This window comes from Rhea americana, unplaced genomic scaffold, assembly GCF_003343005.1.
Source record: "Rhea americana isolate MKP2758 unplaced genomic scaffold, rheAme1 scaffold_206, whole genome shotgun sequence".
NCBI classification, from domain to species: Eukaryota; Metazoa; Chordata; class Aves; order Rheiformes; family Rheidae; genus Rhea; species Rhea americana.
The window spans coordinates 1,471,563-1,497,486 of record NW_028186217.1 but is presented as its reverse complement, the minus strand read 5'-3'; the positions used below and the strand labels follow the sequence as shown (position 1 = coordinate 1,497,486).

The following is a 25,924-nucleotide window of genomic DNA, read 5'->3' as shown; positions in this document are numbered from 1 at the left end:
GCAGGCACAACCTTCGTGGCCTGGGACATCCCTCAGGGTCTAAGTCATGGCATGTTCTCGTCTCCGTCCATCGCAGGCACAACCTGTTGAGCCATTGTAATGGAGCAAAGTCAGGGTTTTTTAAGCATCTTTATGATACTCTGTTCCTTTTAAAGGAATTAAAAGATGCAGGTACGGGAATGAGTATCTTGCTGGCTGCCAGTAARTACAGAAATGAAAGGCATACAGGATCTCCAAATCAAAATAGGTTTAAATGGTGATTGGAGTTAATCATAACCTGTTATTTGAGTTGCTAGTATGACTCCAAGGAGGCAAAATATCACTACTAGACATAAAGCTGAAGGGAGRAAAAAAGAAGAAATCCTTACTCTTTCTAATATTAATATTTCATCTGTTTTTACAATTATAACTATGCAGAGCTGTTTATGTAACACATTAAATTTATATAGYGGAGAACAGTTCTGACTGCTGTGTTACATTTATTTAAGAATCACTGGCATATACTGGTGTACAGTTAGCTGCATTTTACAGCATGAAAGGCAGCATTTTCAATTTCAATTAGCAGCTTATTTGGAAAACAGTGTTCGTTTTTCATAGACATTTGTTGATGCTGTTTCAAAAGAATCCAGTGCTCAATGCAAATTCAGCTGAATCATTCAGAAATTGTTTTAGTTAATGCTGAATCTTTGCAAGGAGGGAAATTTTTGTGCMGTTCCAGCGAACAGCACCATGCCCAAGGAAGTCCATGGGAAATGGGGAAGAGGGAGGACAGGGAAAAGAAGTGCCAGGAGGTGAGGGGTGCTGCTACAAGCAGAGCAGGGCGAGGGGAAAAGCAAAGCGGCTTTGAGACCTAAGAAGGTTTAGCTGTATCCACATGGCAGGCATGTAATTAACTGGGCTTACAATGCTGAAAGCACAGGGAGAAAAATAGACACGAAGTGTTGGTCAACTCAGTGACCGATATTATTTCACTGTTAAACTGTCCATTTTTGTGGGAGTAATGAAAGTACGCTCTGGCAGAAGAGGAATAATTGTGCGATGCACAAATTACCTTGATTTATTGAGTATGCTAATGAGAGCGAGCTCCTTACTGCCGGCGCTGTGTCGAATGCTGCTACAGGAGGAGTTCAGTGCTGCTGCGTAGCACCGTGTCTGCAGCCCCCCCAGAGTGTATAGACGTGTGTGTGTGTGTGTGTGTGTGTGTGTGTGACACCCACGTTAAACAGCAGTGAGCAATAGGATTACAGGGCTACGTCCCTGGCACTGTGCGTTAGTTAATGTTACATATAACACATATGTAAAGCTGTACGTGCATGGAAGAGCTGAGCAATTTCCAAGCAGCTGGGGCTCTGCCGGCGGTGGGARTGCTCATGAAGCCCCTTTTCCAGCTTTCCCAGCATGAAGCCAGGGTGGTGTGCAGGTTGTGTGCAGGAGCACAGGGATGGCAGAGCAGTGCCAGTGCAAAACCAGTGGCGAAAAGGATCCCTCAGGCTGCCCAAGCCCCTGTTTTACACAAGCATTTCCGTGTCTGTGAAATAGAGCATCCGACTGATAGAGCGTGCAAACATTTTCCTTTTTCGCTCTTTATTAACTTTCCTGAGTTACGCACGAATCTTTACTGCTGCACTGGCTTGCTTTCCCGAAGAGCACCGGGAGCACGGTGTACGTTCCTGTTTGCTTCAGGCCCTCTCCACGCGCCCGAGCCGTGATGGACGCGAGGCGTTAAGTTGGCAGAAGTGCTTACACTGGTGCGGGGAGCAGAGGCCTCTGGCTAGTCTGGCCAGCGTTTCCAGAGGGGAGGRCACCTTTTAATACTGAATAACAAGCGTTCATAGCAGCCTTCCCAAGCAGCTTACTAAATAARAGCAAGTAATCGAATGAGCAGGCTGATTTGGTGCGGGCATCCTCTGTTTGGGTCGCGGCCGCGCTCCGCCGCGTGTCTGGTGCACGTGTGCTCGTGCGCTCGGAGATGGCACGCAAGGGCAGGCGTTTCCGAGAGCAGGTCGCGGAGCCGGGCGCAGGAGCGCGGCTGTCGCTGCGGCGGCCTTACCCACAGGCCCGGGCGGCCGGACCTCGGCCGAGCGCTTGGGGCTCGCCGGCGGAGGGGGCGGCGCGGCCGCGCCGGTGCTGCCCCGGGCGCTGCCTCCAGCCGCCCTTTCTGGCAACGCGCATCTCGCAGGAGATCCGCAGCTTTTCGAGTACACGGGCGTCTCTGAAAGCAGGTCAAAGCTGAGGTTCTGCTAGCCCAGAAATAGGGCGGTAACTCAGGGCTGTGTCCCTGTTAACTCGGATGAGCTTTTTTTCCGTAGTTACATGCTAAAAAAAACCAGGTTGGCTGGTTCCAGGGGAATGGGACCTCCTGACACGAAGAGAAGTTGCACTCTGACTGGATTTGCCTGTTGTAAGGATTTATAATCCTGTTAAGAGAGATTATGCCTGGTAATTTTATGCACATTTAGTCTCCCTCTAAGGCAAAGCTAAGGCATTAAACTCTCTTCACCAAGCATTTCAGATTGGATTCAAACTGCTGCTCTGGATGCAGAAGGCCAAAATTCCATCCACTTTGCCCTTACAATGCTGCTGCAATAATCTGTTGAAATGTGATTTGCACGTCGGAAGCAATCCTGGAGCAGTTCTTCCGTAGGCAAGACGCTCATTGACTTCAGTGGGAGCTTTGCCTGAGGGACGAATGCGCAAAAGTATGCACTCGCAGCCATACTATGAGTATTTTTATATTTAAATGACTGTATRTAGAATATATTTATAGTCAAAATGTCTCAGGAGTATGTACTGTAGTATCACCTAATAAATCCACAGTGTCTTTCAAAAGGTATTTTTTCTTTTCCTTTCTTTTCCTCTTTTTTTCTGTTTGTTTTCAACTAGGACCCCTACTATGGCTGGTGGCCTATTTTCTATTGACAGAAACTACTTTGAAGAGATAGGAACTTACGATGCAGGAATGGATATCTGGGGTGGCGAGAATCTTGAAATGTCTTTTAGGGTAATTGCTGTTTTCCTTCATTTTCTGTCAACCCACACGGTTATGTTGTAACAGTTCCTACATTGCAGATAGGGCACTTTTATTTTAGCTATAGTGCAAGTTGTGGATTAATTTAAATTCTCAAGGTACTTGAGGGTGCCTCATTGCAGTATTTTGGTCATCCTTGCATGAAAAAATTCATTACTGTTTGGAAATTTTTATGCTATATTTTGAGGTAATATATRTTTTAGTAATACCTTCTTATATAAAAACAAGACTTTTCCTGAGAGTTAGGATTTGTACTAACAAATGCTAACTGACGTAAATAAGGTATAAATGTGAATATTATAAAAAATCCAAGTATGTGTTTTAAAAGAAGCTTTCAAAAGTKTATGTCATCAATTTGCAAGTTCTAGCTGGAATATTTATTCTTTTTTATATATGAGAGCCAAGCTCTCAGAGGAACTTCACATCCTGCAGAAAAGTGGCTTTATTTCTGTCAGTGAGAGGTGTTTTGCCCATGACAAGAATAACATTTCTTTGAGAGAAATGAATTTATTTATTGTTTATCTCCTTCTCTGGAGATACTAAAAATCCTCCTGGACRCGATCCTGTGCAGCGTGCTSTAGGGAACCCTGCCTGAGCAGAGGGGTTGGACTAGACGGTCTCCATCTCAACCATTCTGGGATTCTGTGGTTAAATGTCCTTTTGTCACAAATGAAAATTGGAAAATTGGCACTTTATTAAACGTATTACTAGAAAGGATGTTGAAAATGACATTAAACATTTCTGATGTATCACAATTTTTGTATGTTAAGTAAGTATGCAGAGTAAAACCTGGTATGCCCATCTAATTCCGATACAACGTTATGATTATGTCCTTCTTTTCTTCTTTTTTTCTCTTTTGTTTTCAGGGTTGGGGTTGGTGGCCTATTTTCTATTGACAAAAGCTACTTTGAAGATGTCAAGCAGATATTTCTAGAGGAGATCAACTGAGAATTTGGAAGGATTTTCAGGCCACTTTCTGTAAACTATACATCATTCACCTTCCAGTAAAGCAGAGGGTAGAGATGCATTTTCTGAGTGCCAAAGTTTTAAATTGGTGAATTTCCATATTTTTAGATTTATAGACCCCTAAAAGTATGCATTGAATGTATATAGGCCGCCATATAGGACCTTATTTTTAACTTAAACCTGTTGACATTAGGTTTGTTTTTTGTGTCTTTAGAAGAGATCCATAAAATAGAGAGGGAAGAGCACTGTTTTAAAGTACTAAATACATACATATCTTAGGTTAAATCTGCATATTAGTGCTGTTCACTCTTCATTGAGTATCAGAGCAAGATTTGTGATTTTTGATAAGTGCAGTTCATCAGGTTCATTGAAATTTTAAACTCAGAACTGTTGATGCCCATTAAGTCCTGATGGAGCAAATCTCGAGGCAGCAGATTGTTATTGCTTGCAGAAGGCCTTTTGCAGAAYGAGTTTTGGGCCATTCCTTTGGAAAGGTCCCATGTTCATTACTGAAGAGGCTAATATATGTAATGCTTTTTTTTGAGAGGGGGGTGGGGAAGCTGGATCCTCATCACAAAAATTTTATTCTGTGAAAAACTAAACCTAATACAAGGGGATAGACAAAGTGATTTTTATTAAGAGTACGTAATGGAGAATATGGAAACGTATTCTTTATGGGCTTCTATTGGCAGTGGCTGTATTTTTTAAACAAAAATGCAAATATTGATAATTTTTCAGTCAGGCTCTCTAAATAGAACAAAATAAAATAATTTACATTTCCGTGCTATTTTCCCACTCTTGTGCAAAATATATTCTTTATGGCTGGAAATACTTAATTTTCTGCTGACAGCAGCACATGAGCATGTATTTAGCTTTAAGCATGTGCTAATGAAATAGCCTGACTAGGACATTCTTAATGCATACTCTTGCTTGAATAATGCTAATGTGTTTTGAAAAACTTTTCTGAGAAATTTAGTTGCCTGATGGAGTTCTTTTGTCATCATCTTGCTCTGTTTTACTGTGGCTGCTCCAAGCGGCTTAGGAAGCAGCTGGGTACCGTGGTGGCCAGCAGAAGCYTGGGCACCGTCTGCAGGGACTAAGGCAGGAGGCAGACTCTGGGGAATGTCTCACCCGTAGAACTGCAGCAGTTTAGAGGACATAACTTCAACTAGCAGCAAATTCAGTTAAATGGAGTAGACCAGTGCCATGGAATTGTGCATAGTCCCTGGTGTGTCCCATTATACCCTAGTTCTTTACTGGGTAAAATGGGACACAGACTGGAGAGCTTACCTACCCTTGGTGCATGTCAGGCCGTGCTGGCACCTCAGAGCCTGTGCCAGGAAACCCGAGCCTGCGGCACCGTGGCGTTTGCAGCACCCTTCACCCCGCTCCTGGTCTGCGTGGCTCGGGGTTCGCGCTAGTGGGGGGGCTTCGTGTACTCAGTGGCTCTGTGGGGGCCAGTGGCAAAACTCAGCACCTTGCACAGAGGGGTTCCATACTCCTGTGTTCGGTATGATTCTCTAGCTGTCTTTCTGGGGAGTGCTATAATTTGAATTTTTTGGCCCCCTGCGTGATCATTGCTTGAGGTCTGATTCAGTTTGTATTTGGATGCTCTCCAGCGCTGAGGTGAGTAAGAGGCCAGCAGCTGGCTTAATATGTGTAGATTTTGTGAGAGTGTTTTCATGAGATGTGAATTTCAACTTCGCGTTAAAAATGTATGTCCGTAATATGCGAGAAGACCAAAATCAATAATAGCAATGTTCTCAGTAGAAAGTATTAGTGATAAAAGCTGCATTTACAGCAAGCAGCTTTGTAGTTATTCTTCCTTAACTCATTAAAACTAGAGTGGGGAGAGGGGGTTAGAAAGCTTATGAATTTTCTGATGAACTCTGGATTGCACATTAGAAAACATCATTTTATGTCTTTCTTTAGAAGATTTTCCCACTTAAGCCTCAAAAAACATTACCAGCTTGAAAAGCGTGCATCAGACTAATAAGAGGGCATAGTATCAAGAATAGAAATAAAATGATAGGTTTTCAGTGCAGGGAGATTACCATGGAAATGGAAGGCATCTTTGCTATGCTATTTCTTAGTGTTCAGGGCCTTAATATTTAAATAAAACCAAATACAAAGTCAAACATACTGAGTAAGATTAATCAATAAAATACCCAAGGTTTCACAATGTAAAATTATATCTACTGAAAAAGTATTAAAAAAATATATTTTCAAAAGTCACGTTTTTCTATTAAAAAAAACACGCAGGAAGACAGCGCTTCTACAAAGCTGTCATTATTTTTTTATTGGCCCTACTGAAGCTTACTGATGCTGCTAGCTTTTACCCAGAACTGCCTAACAAGCTCACACCTTGCCCAACACTGGGGAACCCAACAAGTGAGTCTTCATTGATCAACCTGATCTGACCCTGTAAAAATTTAATACTGATCCCGATGTCCATTTTTGCCATTGCTATACTTTTAACATACCCTAGCCACATAGAAAAATATCAACTGGAATATCATCTTCTGAAGCACCGATGTTAAACAACCTTGAGTACTGAACCTATAGAAGATAAAGCTACTTGTGTAGCCACTTGTATTGTAGAGCTGTGCTGGGAGGTGGGTTCAGGCTGGTCTACTGGACCCACCATCCCTGCGCACACGGCTTGCAGCTGCCTGAAGGACCCGTTGCCAGTCTGGACCCATGAGTCCCCATCAGAGGATAGGGTGCAAGTGATACACATCGTGAGCAGAGCTCTCGCAGTAGCTTCCCTAYGGTGAAGTCTAGGTCATGCGCAGCAAGAGCAGTTCGTGAGCTCAGTCAGTGCTCAGTAAGTAGGGATTTAARGGAATTCCCTTAAAACTACACTGCTGCTCCAAACCAAAATGCTAATGTAAATAATTATCTGTAGACAGTATAGATTGCATCTGCATGCTAATGTGGAAAGTTGCACTACGAGATCAGCCAGAACTAACCGGCAGTTAAATCCTATAAAGTGRTATGTGTTTAGATATAAAGATTGGGTATATTGTTTACTTTCTTCAAGAAGCTCTTTCAGTCTCTTTGCATGGAAAATTCCTCACATTCAAGGTTRTTGAGGAAAGATCTTTGCAAATGCTGTTGTCACCCAGCTCAGTGGGCAACTGCAGGAGATGGTCTCCAAGGTCAAAGCAGTTGGTCTGTCACCAGTTCAGTTCCACCTGAGCTAGCAACAGGGGAGAGTCAGATTCGGTTCAGATTTGTGTGGGTGCTTGTGCGTCGGTGCAAAGGGCCCTAGCGTGAATGAGCCCCGGGTTGCTGCCATAGACTTAGCTGACCCCCTGGGACTGACCTGGGGTCTTAGCAGCTATCTATGATTTTGTKACCTATTTATTTGAGTTTCTCCTCGATTATGTATTCATGATTATTTACCTCKCTTATTTCTTAGCATGCATTTTATTCTTTTCTAAAATTATACTGAAGAATTCCAGTTATCCGCTGGATTTAGGCATATCTAAATCACTACCTGTTAAGTAGTTACTACGTACTTGTCAAATCAGAATCTGCTTTGATTGAGGGAATTCAGATAGTCATTTTTAATGAAGCCCACAAGGTTTGTGTCTTGGATCTTTATAAACTAAAAGTCATTGCATTAGTGTATGTGCTAAGACAAAATAGACAGAAAAAACCCCAGCTGAATAAAAGTAAAAATATTTCTTAGTATATTTGTATATGTTCTAATAGTGATAATTTATCATGAAGGCACTTGCGTTAAGGATTTTGGTTTTCCTTGTCTGACCATCACTAAAGTAATGGTTCTGTCATTCTGTTAATCCAWGTGTATGCTATTTGTTATGGCTGAGGTTCAGTTTTCTTAGATGTTTCTCAGCAAAATAATTGCATTATTGTAATAATACTGTGCGAAGTTATTTGTTAGTGAAATAATCCAAAGAGTAGGACATAGCTGACATTTTATATTAAATAGTGCTTGCTTGACTACTCTTAAAACTCAAAAGTTGTTAAAAGTCAAGACTTGTGACTCTTGGCTTTCTAAAGCAAAAGACAGATTAAACATCAAGCAAATGTAATCATCAGGATAGCAGTGGTAGAGAGGAGCATTTCTTACAGCCTCCAGAACATTAGCAACAGTTATTTAGTGTTTAGTCTGGCTAAAGAGCATCAAGGAGGCTGGTTGGAGTCATCTGGCAATCATCTTATGAACATGCAATTATSCAGGAAGTTTGTTGGAATATCTCATTAAATTCAGGAAAACACTGAATCTAATCTAATTTTGAGAAAAATACTATAAGCAGAGTCAGCCGTAACTACAAATCTAGATCTCTTATTATATTTGATGTTTTAATATTGGCGGAGGCTTAGTTTTGTTATTGGTTTTGTATTTAGAAAAAAAGAAAATCCCTGCCTTGACTATACGTGCTTCCTCAAAAAAWTTTATAAACTAACCTTGGCATCACTGGCTAATGTCTGTGCAGCCTGCAGTTAGCAGCAGCAATGCTCAACAGTATCAACATCCCCAGCGTGATTATGAAAAGGGCTCGCAGAACTGTGTGGTTCCTTGGCTCTCCTTGGCCTTACTGTATCCACTGTGAACCTGGACTAGGCATTACATCAGCTTTACTACGTTACATCCTCCATTCTTAAACCATATTCACCATATTCTATAGTTTCTGCCCTCAGACAACTCAGTCACCCACACCTGTTTAGAAAGTCACTGGATTTAAAGATAACAGTGCAACTATGCTCAGGAGTTACCGCGTTCATCCTTCCCTCGGAGCCTCGGTCTGCCCCGCTTTGGAGAAGAGGCATAACTCAGTCACACGCAACATTGGAAACTATCCATTCCTTTTTTTCCTCCCCTATTTCCCCCTCCGCCCCCCCCCCCAAAAAAAAAAGTTTGCTCTGCCACACGAAGCAGAGCACTGGCAGGTTGCAGAGCAAGCCCTGCGTGGTAACGTTTTGCACAGCCAGGTAGGAAATAGCCAGGACATGGGAACAGCCTAACTCGCCAAAGCTCAGCTGAGACGGCAGCAGACACAAAACACGTAGTCTATCCAGGAGGAAATCGCCGGTGTTCTTAAGGCGTTCTACAGCAATTTCTTTAAAATTGTTTGCTTTTTATTTTTTAATCATGATAGAAAATTACTTTAGGAGAGATTTAAAAGCCTTAAATGTTATAGAATTCTTTAAGCATTTTTCATCTTCTGTTAAATTCTCCAAGTGCTTTTTCCCTAATCAGCGTTCCCTGAGCACTTGATGCTGGGAAAGGAGCTCATGTAACTTTGGGCAGGGCATTAAATGTAATCTGTCAATCAGAAAAAAGGGCAGTTCTTTAGAGAAGCGGACAAAATAAGGCTAAAGAAAGTCAGAGTGTACTCTAACAACAGTCAGGTGCTGTTTAGTCYTGGGTTTGTGGCTGATGTTGGAAGTGTAGATGAGTATGCCAGTGCTTCCCAGTGCGTTCCCTAGTTAGTATGGTACACGAACGTGTCTTTGGGGGTCTCTGAAATTTGTTTTGACAGTTGTAAGAATTCAAATAGTAAGTAGGGGGCAAAGATGCTTAATTCMTTTATGTAACTTAGGGTAGTATCCAATCTTTACAAAAACTCACAGTATCTGTGACAGGCGGGCAAGTCATTCCGGCCCCGTGTTGCACAGGAAAGCGGGCGCTCGCTGGAGGAGGCGAGGCAGAGGCAGAGCGCAGCCGTGTGCTGCTGCCCTCCCTGCTGCCTGGGAGGCTGAGCAGTGTGGACGAATTCCCAAACAAGTCCACGGGGTTATTAATGGCAAATTTTTAGYCTGACTTTGTGTGTAGTCTCAATTTTCAATTGCAAAATTTTAGGTGTAATAGAGCATTTAAAATTGCTTAAACAAACATTGCCATTGATTTAAATGTCTAAAAGACCAGCACTGTGTAAGTATGGATGTAACAGTATAGCCCAGTGTAATGTTTAATAAGGCTGCGAGGGTTGCATGCACACAAGATTTATTTTCAGAAGTACATAATGACATTGAAAATGATTTTGTGCGCTCGTAAGCGGAATTTTGGTTATATAAATCCTTAATCACCTGCCAACCACTCAGATTAAAAATCTACTTCTGTTTTTCAATGCACTTTAGATGTTTGATTATATTACTAAATTTAGAGCACAGTTTCTTGCAAATTGTGTTCAAAATATGTTGTATGCGTAAATTTAAGGCATACAGCATTTTCCCCTTTCTTTGGACTGCGTTAATTTTTTTGTATGTAAAAATTTTCGTGTTTGTATAGAGGAAAATATTCAAGATACACAGATTCATTTAATTTCATTATAGAGCTCTTTTATACTGGTATTAGAGGTTTCATTTTTCCCCCCTAAATATTACTTATGCATCATTGCATAACAGCTAAGAAGTTTTTGATTAATCTTTGAGGATTTTTTTTTTTTACTGTAGCTCTAACCTGTGCCTAAACATGTCATGTTTAATCTAGTAGCATCATCAATACACACACTAAGAAGAAAAATACTTTTATGTAACAGAACATTTATTTTCTAAAATGAAGTACATAAAATTATTAACATATAAAGCATTTGCTTTTGCTGTTTGTGTCTCTTTAGCCTAAAATTTTAGCTTTGTTTTAACCTAAAACTGTAAAAAGTAGTATATTTCATTTGGAATTAACTTTACTTGTTTTGCCCTAGAAGGAACTTGCAGGGAAACTAAACTGGAAGGATGAGGCGATAACCAGTAGCGCAGAAGTGTTATTGCTGAAGCTCTGCTTTGCGAAGGCTAACTCGTGCAGCAGCTGTATCGACAGACGGGTGCTTGGCGGCGCCCGGGCTGTGCCTGGCGCACCGCAGACGTCGGATACGCCGTGCGTTTTGTCGAGCAGCCAGCTYCGGGCGTCCGTGGAGCTTTATGCAATAATAGCAATTTTTAGTAAGTCTGTGCAAACAAAGATTGTGATTAATGCCTGTACTTAAAAGGGGTAAGTTATGTTGGCAAATACCCTGTTAGTCTTAATGCAGGGGGATGCAGTATCTTAGCACAAGTTTTGAAGGAATTAATATTTGTAAGTAAAAAGATAAATGGAAAATGGATTATATTCTGGCATGGATATACACAAGGTAAAAAAAAATAAAATGCTGGATTTGACATCTCATTTTCCAGACCAGGGAAATGTGGCAGAACTACTGAACCTGTTCTTCACTGAAACATTTCAGTGTTTCACCAGAAACTGAAACATTTCACTGGAAATTATCTCCAGACTCAGGAGACGATGGAGATTAATATGAGCTGGGTGGGTGGAAAAATGGGTGGTGCTGGAGAAGGCAGTAGCAACCTGGAGACAGATTACTACTAGAGTTTCGTAATAGTAAATTTAGTTTGATTTTATTTATTTTCACTAAGTGCCTTTTCACAATAAGCTACTAGAATCGGCTGGGCTGGAAGATATAATCAATGCGGAGAAGAATTTGAAGCATCTGAGTAACTGTGGGATTTAAGCAACRTTCATGGGATAATGGTTCAGCAGAGCAGAATGAAAGGTCTTAGAGCAAGGAATGAGTGATGGGGGACATCAGCTGCAAGGCAAGAGCTGAATGTTTCTGGAGGAGAGAAGAACCTTGACTTCTTAAGGAGTTTTAAATTTTCTGACTCTCCAAGCCTCAAAGCAGAATTTGCATGTGGTTGAGAGCTGCAAGTCTATTCCTTGGGAAGTGCAGGGGAATGCAAGCTGAGAGTATGGCTCGCAGGGGGGCTGTGGTGGTGACTCGTCGAGGGTCCCACAGCCCCGGGGCACGACTGGSTGTTCTGGAGTGCCAGGGCTCTGAAGGTGAGGTCCTGCTGTAGACCACAGCGCAAGACCACTCTGGCTTGCTCCTTCCTCCAGCAGGAGCTTTGGATTAACCCGCAGCTCCTAGCACCGGTTCAGCCGGATGCGGGTGATGTGATCCAGCACTGTGTGATTCAGACACGTGTTGTCCAGGAGCCACGGCTGGTTCTGGGTGACCACAGAACGACTAAAAGCCCTGAAAGTGCAGCAGCCACGCTGAGGCAAACGCAAACGTAAGCTGTATGAGGATGAACAGTGTCGGCAGCAGCAGGCGATGGTGAGTCCTCGTCTGTGTTGTGTGGAAGCGTGGTCACCTGCATTCAGGAGGGATGTGCTCCAGCTCGAGGAGGGGCAGAGAGGAACTGCCAGGATTTATTTATTTTTCTCCTCAAATGGAAACTAGCAAAGCTTTGGCTGTTTGATTTAATACTGAGGTTTTAAAAATATCAGATTTTTGTGAATTCGTTCAGGTGGAAGCAGAAGGGATGAACATCAGTGGAGARGAGAAGGAATATTCCTTCAACCTTTAAAATGATTATGTGACAATAACTTGTTTRTGAATAATCTGGTGTGAAAATCAGAGTTAAAACTTTTTTTCATGGGATACAGCAATCATGTATCAGAATATTTGCATTCTGTCTGTTTTTAGTCTCTTGCTGCTTTTAGTAGCCATAAAGGGCTTTGAAGTCTGTTACTATGGGTGGAAAGTGAGTAGATGGGAGTAGCGTTGCTGTTAGGGTTGTGGCTCGTGCCTCGCCGTCCTCCCAGGACAGCACTGCCGTCCCGGCGCGAGACGCGGGGAGCAGAGCAAAGAGCGAAGCCCCGCGGCGAAGGGCAGCCCTGCGCCCAAACGCCGAGGAACAACCTTTCCCCCGGGATTTTTCTGTGCTCCTTAGTGTAGCAGCGCTAGCCCCCGAACAGCCTGAGYTCAGTGGGGCTTTGGGGTTTTCTGTCCTCTGCTCCGTGCGGCTAGCAAGGACCCTGCCGGCGCTGCTGGGGAGGCTCCTTCCTGAGCCTGGGATTTGCAGAGAACTCGGAAAACCACCTCTTGCAATTCGTTTTATGTTTCCGGGAGAAAAAGCTTGCGAAAGAGCTAGCATAATACACAATATTTTTATTCTCACTCCATATTAAAGTTAATGAAATGATTTGTGTTTAATTTTCCAGGAAAAGATAACTAACTAGAATTAGTCTAGTAAAGCAGTAATTCATAAAATCATTGCCATGTTTAAAAAATCTAGGCATGTTGGAGAAAAGATAGGGTATAGTTCTTTGAAAGGATCAAGTAATTTGTTTCTGAAGAGATTTTACTGGAATAAAAAAATACAATGAATGATAAAAGGAAAAAAGACTAGAATGAAATTTAATAGCAGTTTCTGTCCAAAAGCCTTTGTGTCTTACATGGAACAGTGACAGTGTCGGTAAAAAGCTACTGGCAGATTTTGAGTATCTGAATTGAGATATGTTTTCTAGAAATACCTGTTTAATATCAGAGGATCAAAGATAAATTCAGTGTTCACAGTACTTGCAGGGAAGAGTGATCAAATGTATTACTGTGTCATATCTTGTCTGTGTAATGAAGAAATCTATACAATTCAGTGATTTTTTACAATTATGTGGATTTCTGTAGTCGTTCTACCAGTGACTATACAAGAATGAGKTTTTTTTTAGTATTGAAAGGAGAAAACCCTTTCTTCCCCGCAGAGTGCAGGTTCATCTGCCTTCCTTTGACAATGTAATAGCAGATTGTACTAAGGGCAGACAAAAATGTGCTTTAAAAAGATGTCCACGAAGGCACATTTTAACAAATATTCCTGTGGGTGGAAGTTCCTCCTTGTGCAGGTGGTCGGGAGGAGAAGCGGTGACAGTCTGGGGCATGTTGATGCTGAAACAGGGACGGAAGGGTAAAGTGCACCTGATACTGTTCTGTGCTCTTCTCTGCCCTATCTAGCAAGAGACTCCTGGGCTGATTTGTAGATCTGTGTAGTAACGTGTATTTCAGTTTTAATATGTATGCCCGTTTTTAGTACAAACGTGTTCCTTGGCACCCATCAACTTGAAGTTTCACCTGAACTGACTAGTTGTCACTGAACTGCAAAACACAAGATGTTAAACACAAGAATATTTTGATGTTGTCATTGCTTATCCCAACGGAGTACATCACTTAGCATACTAATGAAATTATGTAAAAGGATTGATCCCTAGTTAAATAAAATCTGCACTAAGTTACTATGGCAACTGGTACGTGTATTTCAAGGAGTTCTACTTAAAACTCTGTAACGTTATTCAAGTTTTAGATACCAAATAGTTCTTCTACTGTATGTCTTATTGGTAGGATGTATTGTAAATGCTGGTCTTGCTGTCCATTTGGAACGAAGACCAAAGCAAAGGGTGGGATGAGCCTGAATAAGGAATCGGACAGTTGGTGATACCTTTGCTGATGCCAGCGAACGTCAGTAAAGAATGAATCCCAAAGAATTTACATTATCCTTAGAAGAGCAGACCTCCGTGACCCTGTAGGCATCCCATGGAAACCTTCCTTTGTCCCTGTAGTACAAATCAAGACCCAGCTGCCTGTTACGCCTCCAGGTCTGCAAACYAGGAGCTTCAGCCTCTCGGCAGCCTTTGGGGCAACTTTAAGTGCAGATCCCTGGACTGGCTGAATCCTTGCAGCCAATGTTCGAGTGTAGCGCCGTGCAATTTTCTGCCTGTTTTGCCTAAGAAAAGGCCAGAATATTTGGTTTCTCTACAACTTGATTCAGGCTATCTRGTAATCTGCTTCTGATAGAAATTATCATCTTCATTGACTCTCCAGGAGCCACTAGGGCAACTTGGGTCTTTCCACTGCTATCTCAAGCATCTAAAACTGTGTGAGTTGAACTGAGACCTACATGCCTAGACCYTTGCCTTAATAACATTTTAAATGGATCACTAAGAGCAAGTGACTAATTTATCCTCRTTGGCATTTCTAGAAGTAGTTCTGGAAAGGAGGAACTTATTCTTCAGTACTGTTCAGAGCCAGGAAAGAGAGGGGGCTGCAGAACAGCGTACAATGCAGGAGCTGATGTATATCATGTCAGAATTGCAGTGATCTAACAGAGAAATCTCACTGTTACTTYATTAAATAATAGGGCATTAAAAATTGGAATTATATAATTGCTTATACTAATGCAGTTGTACTGAAGAACAGTGAGCTTAGGGTGTAGTTTGGGCTCCAATAATGGTGAGGGAGAATTTACAACCGGGAGAAGTTTTTCAAGTTATCTTCTTGGTGTAAAACTTCTTTTTCAGYATACCATGCCACTCACCTAGCCTGTGAACTAGAGAACAAACATTCTGCGTTTGTGTTTCACTTCTGTAGTTCTATGATGTTCAAGGTACCTGTGCTACTTTATCTTTTTATTAGTCTGTATTATTAACCAAGGTCTTCTGCACCTTGCTCAGAATAGCCATAAACATGATTCTGATTTTTTAAAAAAAGGGTAAATATTCCTTTCTATTTTTTWAAATATTATGAATTTCTGGAAAATTCAAATGCGTGGATACCATTGATATCCTACACTTTACAGTTGATTACAGGATGACACCTTTCTAAGACTGTGGAGAAAAAAAAGTGGTTTGTGTTTGTTTATGTTGTAAGATAATATAACCAAGTATACCATTCACACAAGCTTTCAGACTTTAATTAAAGTCCATGCACTTTCATTTACTATCAAGAATTGTACCTTTACTGTTTGCCTTAAACTTTTGCTGGAAAATCCCTGTTAGCTTTTGACCCGGGGAAATAAATCAGGAGATACCTGCTGATCAGCCTATTAGRCAGGGTCCTTCCTGCTCTAATCTTGGCACATTTTGTTTTTGTCTTCCTCAACATTTTCTGCATATTTTAATTTTAGATTTGGCAGTGTGGTGGCTCCCTGGAGATCGTGACATGCTCGCATGTTGGTCATGTATTTCGTAAGGCAACGCCGTACACTTTCCCTGGAGGCACAGGACATGTCATCAATAAGAACAACAGGAGACTGGCAGAGGTCTGGATGGATGAGTTTAAAGACTTCTTCTATATAATATCCCCAGGTAATAAATTATTTTCTGATCATAATGATATGTAAAACTGTCTGAAAAAAGGAAAGTGTAAATGTAAGGTATGAGTATGAGTGCATATGGATGAGTGCGTATATGTATGCTGTAAGCTGAGACATAGGTGCTTCCAAGATTCAAGACGATGTCCTTCTGCGTGTCAAAACCATCTGTGTTATTTTTCCAAGGTAAAAATACCACATAAAGCTCCCTCTTTTCTGAAGATCACAAGGGTTTTTTTAAAGAACGTAATTCTCATTGTGTCAGTTTTCGAACAAGTGGGGAAGCTCTTTGCCCCCTATTTAGTCTAAGAAACAGAATTTGTACAGATTATCCCTTCGCTGTTACGCTCCTTAAAAGTCCCTTGAGAAAGTGCTGTTGAGCAGGACGGTAGAAATGCTCTAGGTTACAGCCTGAACGGCAGTGGCCTTCTAGAGCAAAAGAATCCAAGTGCTGTGAAGCATCTGTCCCCCTTCCTTCTGCCTTGCTCTTGCTAATTATCAGTCCTGAGTGAAAACATCGCATTTTAAACATCTCAAATTTTCTTCCTTGGGGTGGTTTCTTTTATGTCTCAGTACAATAAACAGCACATACAAAAACTACATGCTTGCATATGATAAAGAGACATTATTCCTGATATTACAACATTGTTAAGGGTTGTATGGTGGGTAAATATTTTTATGCAGTAACCTATTGTACATGTATTAAGGCTGGGGATGTTTTTATCTGAAGGTAATTATGTCCCCAAAAGAGTGACTTCTGTGGAGTAGATGCAATAAATAGGGAGTGGGATATCAGGGTTTTATTGGAGTCTGCGCCACTCCAAGCTCTGCATCAGAGAAGGACTCATCCTGCTCAACTTCATATACAGCTGCGTAGCACCACGTTCGCCAYGCAGTGACTAGAGCCAGTGCTTTGGTTCGTATGAAGCGTGAACACGTGTAAGTTCCATGACGTTTTACCTTGACTTTGGTTTTCGCTGTTTTTTAAGCATCAGTTTATTTCATGCAGCTCTTAAATAATTCTTCTTTAGAATAATAATAATGCTGAAGTCTCTTAGATGACAGTTTTCTGTTCTTATTTTTGTCATTTAAAATTCATATGATCACTTGAAAAAATTACGCGKGGAGGAAATCAATTTTTATGAAATTCAGTGCATTAAATGAAAACTTTTTTTAACGGATCAAAGACAAGAATCAAAAACTTTAACTTGTGGCCATGATCAGAAAAAATCAGAGTATATAACTGTGAGCTGGCTCTGAGTGAAAACTGTTTTGCACCTGTATTTCAAATAGTCTTTTCATTGCCAGTCTTTTCATAAGCTAGTGTTTTAAAAACAGGCTTTATGATCTAAACCTTTTCTTTCAATGAGTTGGCACCAATAACTTTATTTTATTTGACTGAAATAAATGAAAAAATAAAGTTAATATACTTTAGAATGCTATTTGCATTTCAAAGATTTTTATAAAAGATGRAAAACCATTTTGCAGTTGTTTTACTTCCAAAGTTTTAATAATACTTTAAAAATACACAGTAAATAAATGATTTATCTCCATTTAAAAGCTAGAACTTACAAAGGCCTCACACATGAAAGTCAATTATTTTTAATAGTATTTATTAATTATTACTTAAAATGATTGTGGTAAATGGTGGTCGTGGATTATGTAAGCTATTGTCCTCTTGACTAATCTTCCCTTTCTTCCACCTGTGTATTTTCTACCAACTTAAATTCCATAGCAACAGAACCCGTGAGTGTAAATTTKCACTATGACCAAGAATTAAGCTCCAGACCCTGTTATTATCTGCATGAGTTTTGCATTTCATCTCCAGCACAATTTCCTAGTGTTTTATCTGAGCTCACTCAGCTTGAAAGTTTACTTGTTTCCACAAGCTATTTTGCTGCTCAGTTTTCTGGGAGTTCAGGACATTTCGGTCAGTAATCATGTGCCACCCTATGATCATAAGTAGGGTAGTCTGAAGATTCTTGGTTTCTGGCTGGGCTGTCACACGTATCCAATGGCTGGCACAGTGGCACCGTAAAAAAAANAAAAAAAAAAAAAAAAAAAACTATGCTCTGCTAACGGTATAAAAAAGATATCTATATATCTATATACACACTAAAGATAGGTTATATAAAATGTAGATACAGCCAGAAGGTGAAAGCAAGAAACAAATTAAGAAAAAGAAACAAGCCGAGCCCTGTAGATCCGCGTTAAAAGGAACCTCTGGGAAGGAGCACAGCAAAGTGTGCTTTCAAACCAAACATGCGTGCRTACTCTTACTCTACCTTTTGCCAACTCCCTGCTTAAACAGGTGTCAGACAAGTCTGAGGTGACTGCCCGTGTACGTAACTATGCTCCCACTGAAGTCAGTCGGGTTTTGCTAAATAATACGATGCTACAAGATTTGGGTGCTGTTAGACGGTGGTTTCGTGGCTCAGCTCCCCACTGGGCAGGTTGGCAGGAAGACAACTCAACTGCAAGTGAGGGGAGGCGCAGGCAGGTTTTTCTCAGTCCCAAAATAACTTCTCAAGTGCTTCTTGTCATCATATGCTAGCCACAAGGCAAAGAGAAGAGCTTCTAAGGAAGAACATCTCTTCTCCTTTTCTGGAAAAAGACTAGTCTAGTAGCCTCCTGGAGCAGGTCATCAAATAGTTTCTCAGTCTGATATGAGGGATGAAACTGGGAAAGAAGATGAAATGTTCCAGACTTCAAGACTGGAACAGTATGAAAAGGCAAGCTAGACAACTGGGTCTTGACATGCTAACCATCGTCTCTTCCTCTTATTTCTTGCCTGTGGCAGCAGTGTTTCCACAAGGCAGGGTGAGGTGTCCAGAAGTCACTGACATCTTCAGATCCTGTTTGTCTTCTGCTCTCCATGTTTCTTCTGAGTCTCCATGAGAAGCAGATGCTCTTATTCTGGAGGACTAAATCTGCTATTAAAGCTACTGGTTTTTTATTTCTGAAATTAAAAAGCAGTAGCTTCAAGTATAGAGCATGATCTGACCTCATTTCTGCCTCCCTTTCTGCTTGCAGAGGTCACTCTTAATGCTGATGGAGTGGGCATCTGCACAAGCGCTGCACCGTAGGGAAACGCCCAGTGGAGTTCACCTGCCCTCSTTTCAACACAGTGCAAAAAACCACATAACATCAGTGGGATACAGTGGCATTCACAGAATCCTCTTAAAGATGGAATTGAGCAGTTTTGAGATAGGCAGAACTGTGTCCCTCTAATTGGTAATTGTACCTACCCAAATAAAGTTGAAGGAATAGGACACATGACAGAAAAATTTGGCTGGCAGTTTGTAACATAATTGCTTTCTATTCTCCTGTAAGAGGAAGGAAAAAAGAAAAAAGAAAAAAGTAAACTTAATGCTGAGAAATGGACATCTAATAAGATCTAGAAGTGAATTTAAAATCAGTGTGAGATGCTGTAGAGATCATAAATACTATCACATAGAATTATCCATTTTTTAAATTCAGTTCTCCTTTATTAACTTCTCTTTCTGAGCAGTCCCATAATACTAAGTTCCCACTGCATTTTTGTTGAACTAAATGCATTTCTAATAATTTACCTGAAAGTATACGTTTTCTTATGGCTACGAGGCTGCAAAATACTAACAGTTCATCAAACCCAAGGGACTGCTACTCCACAGGCTTTTATATTCTATCTTGACAGCAGATTTTCTAGACTGATTAGAGGCTAGTTCCTTTAAAAAGCATTTAGGTAAGATGAAGCTCTAAAAATTTCATTCTGAGGACTATTTAAAATAGAATACATTTTAAATAAGTTACTGGTAAAATGCATTAACATGTAAGTGACTAGAGTAGATTTTCAAGAAGAGTGTAAGATGAAATTGCAGCTATGTGGTTTTCTAAAATGTGTTAGCATTTCAGTTAAGACACCCTTCAAAACTTGACATGTTTTAATTTTCAAATTACTAAATGCAACACTTCCTGGATCAGATTTTCTTTCGTTTTCATTGCTCTCTTTTTGGCTTCCATTGCTTTTCTACTTGTTTTGGGATCTTCTGGACAATAGTCCCTTTGACTACAGCAGGACTCCTGTAATAAACCTTGATTTTTTTTTATATATATTTTGTTTTCACAGAATTTCTACTTAGATATTCTGAATTGCAAGAATGAGGAATTTAGTGTTGAGCAACAGTTAAAGTCTGGACACAAAAAGGRCATGTAAAAGCAGATCGTATTTAAGCCTGTCTTTGACAGGCTTGACTGTTTCTCCAGCACATCTCCAAAAGTCTGAGCAATCTCCCTCAATTTCAGTGCTTTAAATATGATGTAGTTCTGAAGCAGGTATGATGAGTACGTTGCATGATTTAAGTCAGGTCCTTAATTTCTTTTCCTACCGATACTTGCCTGAAGTTATCATATGGTTGTTGCTGTGGCAGTGTATAATTTGCTCTTGCCCAGGTGTGAAATAGATGCTTTCTTGAATTTGGAAAAATGGTGAATATAGTCATGTCATGTTCTGAACTGGCCAATACCTTGTTCTTCAGCTGGGTAGAAAATGTTCAATTTGAAAGTTTTGAAACCTGTAGGCATTGCTAACCACAGAAGCCACTGTGCAGCTGAATGCAGAAGAGCGCCTGCTGTGTAAGAGGTCACATGAGTACATGTTTGGTAATTCCCAGGTAAGAACTTACCTCTTGGGCAGAAGTAGAAGATTATTTTCTACGATATTAGAGAAAAGCTTCTGAAATCACTCTGGATAGTCATTTTTGTGGTTATCTTTACAATTTCCTAGTCTTCAGCAAGTAGCAGGGGAGGATTTTGTCAGCAACACTTTTTTAGCTTGGATGTCTATTATTACACTTTCTAGTATGCATTTTATCAGTGGATTTCAGAGATGAAAAGATATCCCTTCTTCCATCGAAAAGATCAATTCTTGCTGTAGGCCATTTTTATTTTGGCTTCTGAGCATAGATATAAATGCAAGGCTGTCTTTAAWGAACTGGTTTTCAGCACTGTCACCTAGTAGGATACCATGCATTGCCAATACCCTTTTCCACAGTAATTCCTTTGAGAAGAAAAGCAGCTAGTGGAGGAATCCTTTGCATCAATGTGCCTGGAGAGGCCATTTCTCTGCCACAGTCTCCATGGGCTGTTCCTAGGGCGGGCAGCCTGCGGTGGTCTCGGGGCTCGTCCCTTTCTGCACGCTGGTACGACTCCAAAGTGGCTCAAAAATGTAGTCTCCACTAGCAAAGAAAAAAGATGACACTAACAAGACAGAAAATTAAAAAACGCACAGCATTTCAGTTTTAAATATATGTAGTGTTGGGTAAACCCTGTCTTTCAGTTGCAAGAAACAAGATCTTCTGCAGCTGTACCTGATGCGGCTGCTCCCTGAGCTCCTTCCCTTTCCTTTGCAAAGCTGGCTCTCAGGTGACTCAGCTTCTGCTTAGGCATCCTACAGTGCTGTGGTGGTCTTCTGGGTCACTGTTGGTTGGTAGCTTTGTGTTCATAAAAGTCACKTTGAGGCTGTGTGTTCCCATTTCATTCCCTGGAAATAATTTAAATACTCTTAGGTCTCCTTCATACTTGCTGATTTTTGAAGTTGTTTCTGAATATGCTATATAAATTGCCAGTTGAAATGTTTCTCAGGTTGAAGAGGCAAAGAAAGGAGAAAGGTAATTAAGAGGATTTAGAAAATAAAGTTAATGTTTTAACTAAGAAATCTTAATGAAAATGTGAATGTTAGTTGTTTATTTTTATATATAGGTCATTGCTGCATGTCATAAATTGTTACCAATATTGTTAAACTTCTTTTTTATCCTTTTGTCTGGCACAGATTTCTTTTCCTTTATTAATCTGAGAAATATAGATCTCTAGATAATTCTGCTAGAGAACAAAGAAAGTTGCATTTTAGTAATTAGGTCTCTGAAGCTATTATCTATCAGCACACACTCATCTACCCAGTTCTCCTCTGGGATCTGATTCATTTGATTTCCTAGATTATGTCCTAAGAGAAAGAGGAACCAGTGGTTATTCACAGTGATGTTACATTAAATATATCCCTCAGCATAATTAGGGTGCACACCTAGTAATTATATTTTGAGGTAAAAGTCTGATTAATCAGGTTTTGAACAGCTTTCTTGAGGCTGTCTACTTGAAAAGTGCAACTCTAACGCCACTTAGGAAGAGCCCATCCAAAATTTATTTTGCTCTCAGCTGTATTTCAAATGCTGCTTTCCCTTCTCCTTGTGGAAGCTGTGCGTGCCTGAGGACCAGAGCGTTCCTGTCTGCTGCCCCGTGCACGCCGCCGTCCCGGGCGCTGCCGCCTCGCTCCTGCCGCGTGCTCAGCTGACTTGGGAACCAGAGGCTTTAGTACGTCCAACACAGATTTAACAAAAAAATATCATGGGAGATCTCACAGATTTAATTCAGGGCACATGCCTTGGTTTAAAACAAGCCACTCTTGTCCCAGCGTGCATTTTTGTATAGGTGCAGGGATACGTACGTCGTGCACTTGGTGCACAAGGCGGAGCGCGCGTTGCTTCTCCCTGCGGCTGAGACGAACTGGCTGTGTGTCCTGGTGGTCCCTGAGTCGTCCTGGCATACCTTCCTCTCCACCTGCTTCAGCAGCCCTCCCTCRTTTATCTAACAGTCATTGTCTAGGTACACGGAATAGATTAACGTTTTTTAATGACGGGTCATTTTCAGTGCAAAGGTATGTCTTCCTGTGATATTCTAGCCATTCAAATAAGAGAGCTTTTTTTGTTAATTATTTTCAGTTTGAGAAAGTTTTTTATAAAATAATATTTCATCACTTTATCTTCAATTGAACAACTGCTTCCAGAAAGATGGCATCCCTAGAAGCAATATTTTTCATGGAATGATCTTTTTTTCATSTGGAAGCTCTTGTAGACAGTGTATAGAAGTTCTGCTTTAGTGACAATTCAATTAAAGTAAGCTCCTCCATGCTATCGTATAACATTTATACTTTAAAAATGCAGTGTTTCCATTAACTGCTGTATTGTTGCTACATTAAATAATAATGCAATGAAATTGTGGCTTTTCTGGGTGATTCTGATTATTTAAGGGGGGGGGGAGGGAGACCTTAGTGAGTTATTTTTTATCAGCCTCATGGCAATGACGAGCTTTAAAGACAGATTGTGCAGTTAAAGGCAGTTTATGGCTGGTGTCCTCCTTGGAAGAAGAGTGGAACGTAAAGGTGTTTAAAACAGCAGTGCGTAAGAAGGCGATGGCGGGGCGGGCTTGGGGGCTGCGGYGGCTGCAAGAGCGTGCCCGGGGCAGCTGCAGGCAAGCCGGAGCAGACCCGGGCAGGGGYTTACCTACGGACCAGGCAACAAACCCTGAATGTTATCTGTTGCAGAGACGCATCTAGCWGCTCTGACCTTTCCTCAAAACCTGCCAATACCTTCTAGTTCATCGTGGCTGCCTATTCCTACTCGTTCGCGGTCTCCCTGATGGCAGAGCTCCTTCTTTTATTCAGGGAAGGCATACAGCGTGGAAAGAATGATCCCGAATTTTCTTGTCTAAAAAGTCAGAGAAACAATTCTTGTAGAAGAATACTCTATTTGTGTCATTTGGCACCGGTGTACGAGAAAACAACGTAGTTTTATTTTCGCTGTGTGTTTTGTAGTGAATAGTGCCTTTGTCCCTCATGCCTAGAGGAGGGTCCTGGTGCCGCTGCTGGCATGTGAAAGCTGTGTTTACCAAGACTAGGGCTGCGTTGCAAACTCGTGGTAAGGTCACACACTGAAAATGTAATGAGGATCACTTATCTTTTTGGTGTGGTGTAAGTATTGTATGTGAAAAGTAGTTTTGAATTTTATTTGGTGGGAAGCTAACAAAGACTCTGCAGCACCRTATGTGCATTCTCAGCCTGCCCACATCACCTGACTTACCAGCCCTAGTGACAATATTCACCATCTTTTTCAAGTTGTTCCAGCATGTCTCACTCAACCAGTATGTTTCAAAAATGTAGACAATTATGTCAATTTATGTATTGAAATACTGTATCTGATCAGGCAACGGGCCTGCATTTGCACGCTGCGCTGAAACAGATGAAGCGTGTAATAGTTCAGTTTCTCTGTGCACYTACGGCACTGCTAAACCACTTTATCTTGCTAGTGATCAGTTTATATTCAACCCAATGTACTACCTGGCATATCAGGCTACAATGCAAAGTTACATTATTTTTAGAGCGCTTTATTTAAGGTATTACTGAGAATTTATGCATAGTACTTCATAGTTTTAATTTGGAATTACCAGATAAGTGCTTGTGTTTTACTTAGATTTACTCAGCAGATGATGTTCAATCCTTTTTTCGAGTGTAATTATATAATTAGGTTGATGATGACTGTATCAATTTAGCGAGTAAGGGCTCTTGATAAACATTTTTGCTCTTTGCTTAACTGTTAGAATCGTAGTGCTGCAGGTCTACCAGAGCTCTRAGTGCAGCAATTCCCAAATACACTCGTTTAACCCGTGGCACTAGGTGCAGGACGTGTAGTGAGATGTGCATGGCTGCTCTTGTGGACCCACATAAGAGAAGAACTCTGCGGTGATTCAGTCATGAAAGCTGTTGCCCAGGGAGGGCTGGTCTTCCCTGTGAATGAAGCATTGCACTGCCTGGTTGTGCTGTTTTTCCTGTACTCGACCTGGCTAGAAAATGAGCGTGCTAGGGATAAAGAAATCCAGCATGATGCTTAACACAACCTTTGCAGCATTGCAGATAGCAGCAGGCCTGTCTAAGTTCCTTGCTCAACCACATCTCCCATGAAATTCAGCGGCAGTGCTGAACGCGGTGTGAACAAGTGCTGCAATGCACGGCGCGAGTCAGCCGTCACGTGGTGGGCTAGGCGTTCACGYGGCCCGAGACACGTGTAAATGCGTTCGTGTGAGTGCTCTCGAGCATGGAAAATGTGCTTCCACTCCATATGTATAAACGTCTTTGGAAGYACTGCTCCTACAGCCCTTGCGTGAGACACCTGAGAGGCCAGGCTGTGGGTGAGAAGGGATATGCATGGCAGCTTCTCCCTTGTTTTCTGAATCAAGAAGTACTTTTTTTCCTGTTGTCTCTCTGCTAGTATTTTTAAGGCACTGCTGAATCATATTAACATTCCTTGCTTATTGAGCTTTTCTTAAGTGCTGCTCTACTCTTCATACTAACTGAGAAAAATACATATTGAGCAAAAGCAAGCACACTGCAAGGTTCTTACAGTGTGACTCACTGATTCTAAGAAGAGCTCTTTTTTTCTTGTTTATTTGAAAAATTACAGGTGCGTATATGTACACCCATATATATTTAGCACAGCTAGGTGCGAAGGTGTCTGAAATGAGAGCTTAGCCAAAACCRCAGCTCTTCTGGTGAGTGCAGGTCTGCGCCGGGCGGAGGCAGGCRCTGGCGGTGGCCCAAGGGGCTCGGGGGACGTGGGGTCTGCTCCTGCCACGCCGCCCCCACCCCGCTTGGGCTGTGCCTTCACGCCCACCTTCTGCAGCAGCCCCAAAATGAGTTTGCTGACAGCACTGCCTATACAACCTAAAACTTTAAAGGGTTTTTTGCAAGTCTGTGTATTTCCAGTGCCCGGGTTCAGCCTGGGTCTTTGTTGGACTGGCCAGATTTGTCCAGCTAATGTAATTGGCAAAAGTAACTGAAAAGAGAATTTTGCTCTTCAGAAACAATTTAATGCTGAAGAATTACTCACCAAAACTACTCAGTTACTAATGCTGAAAAAGAATGAAAAGATACAGCAAAAATACAACAGTTGAATGAATTATGTATCAGGAAGCATTCACCCTGAACGCCCGTGCCTTTTCTGCTTAGTGTTATTCTGTTAAGACTCTGTTTGTTATTATGATTCTAAGTCATAAAAATTACAGTTGTGRCCATTATTACCAGCTTGCTAGAACTTTAATGATCGCATACTTAAATCTTTAGGAACTGTAGCTGCAGCAAGGCTTGCTGGAAAGGAAGGGCAGGGGGTGGAGGGCATCAGCGAGCGTGCAGCGACCTGCAGTAGGTGCCAGGAGCTCTCCACGGGCTGCCGCAGG

At 41.3% G+C, this 25,924-nt stretch overlaps 1 protein-coding gene across 1 annotated transcript in view; it reads left to right on the top strand.

Moving 5' to 3' along the window:
* Positions 1-25,924, top strand: part of GALNT13 (polypeptide N-acetylgalactosaminyltransferase 13) — a 130,123-nt gene that overhangs the window by 70,996 nt on the left and 33,203 nt on the right. Inside the window, exons 7-8 of the mRNA XM_085304340.1 lie at positions 2,884-3,001; positions 15,701-15,881. Coding sequence (XP_085160466.1) covers positions 2,884-3,001; positions 15,701-15,881 — 299 coding nt within the window. The remainder of the gene's footprint in view (positions 1-2,883; positions 3,002-15,700; positions 15,882-25,924) is intronic.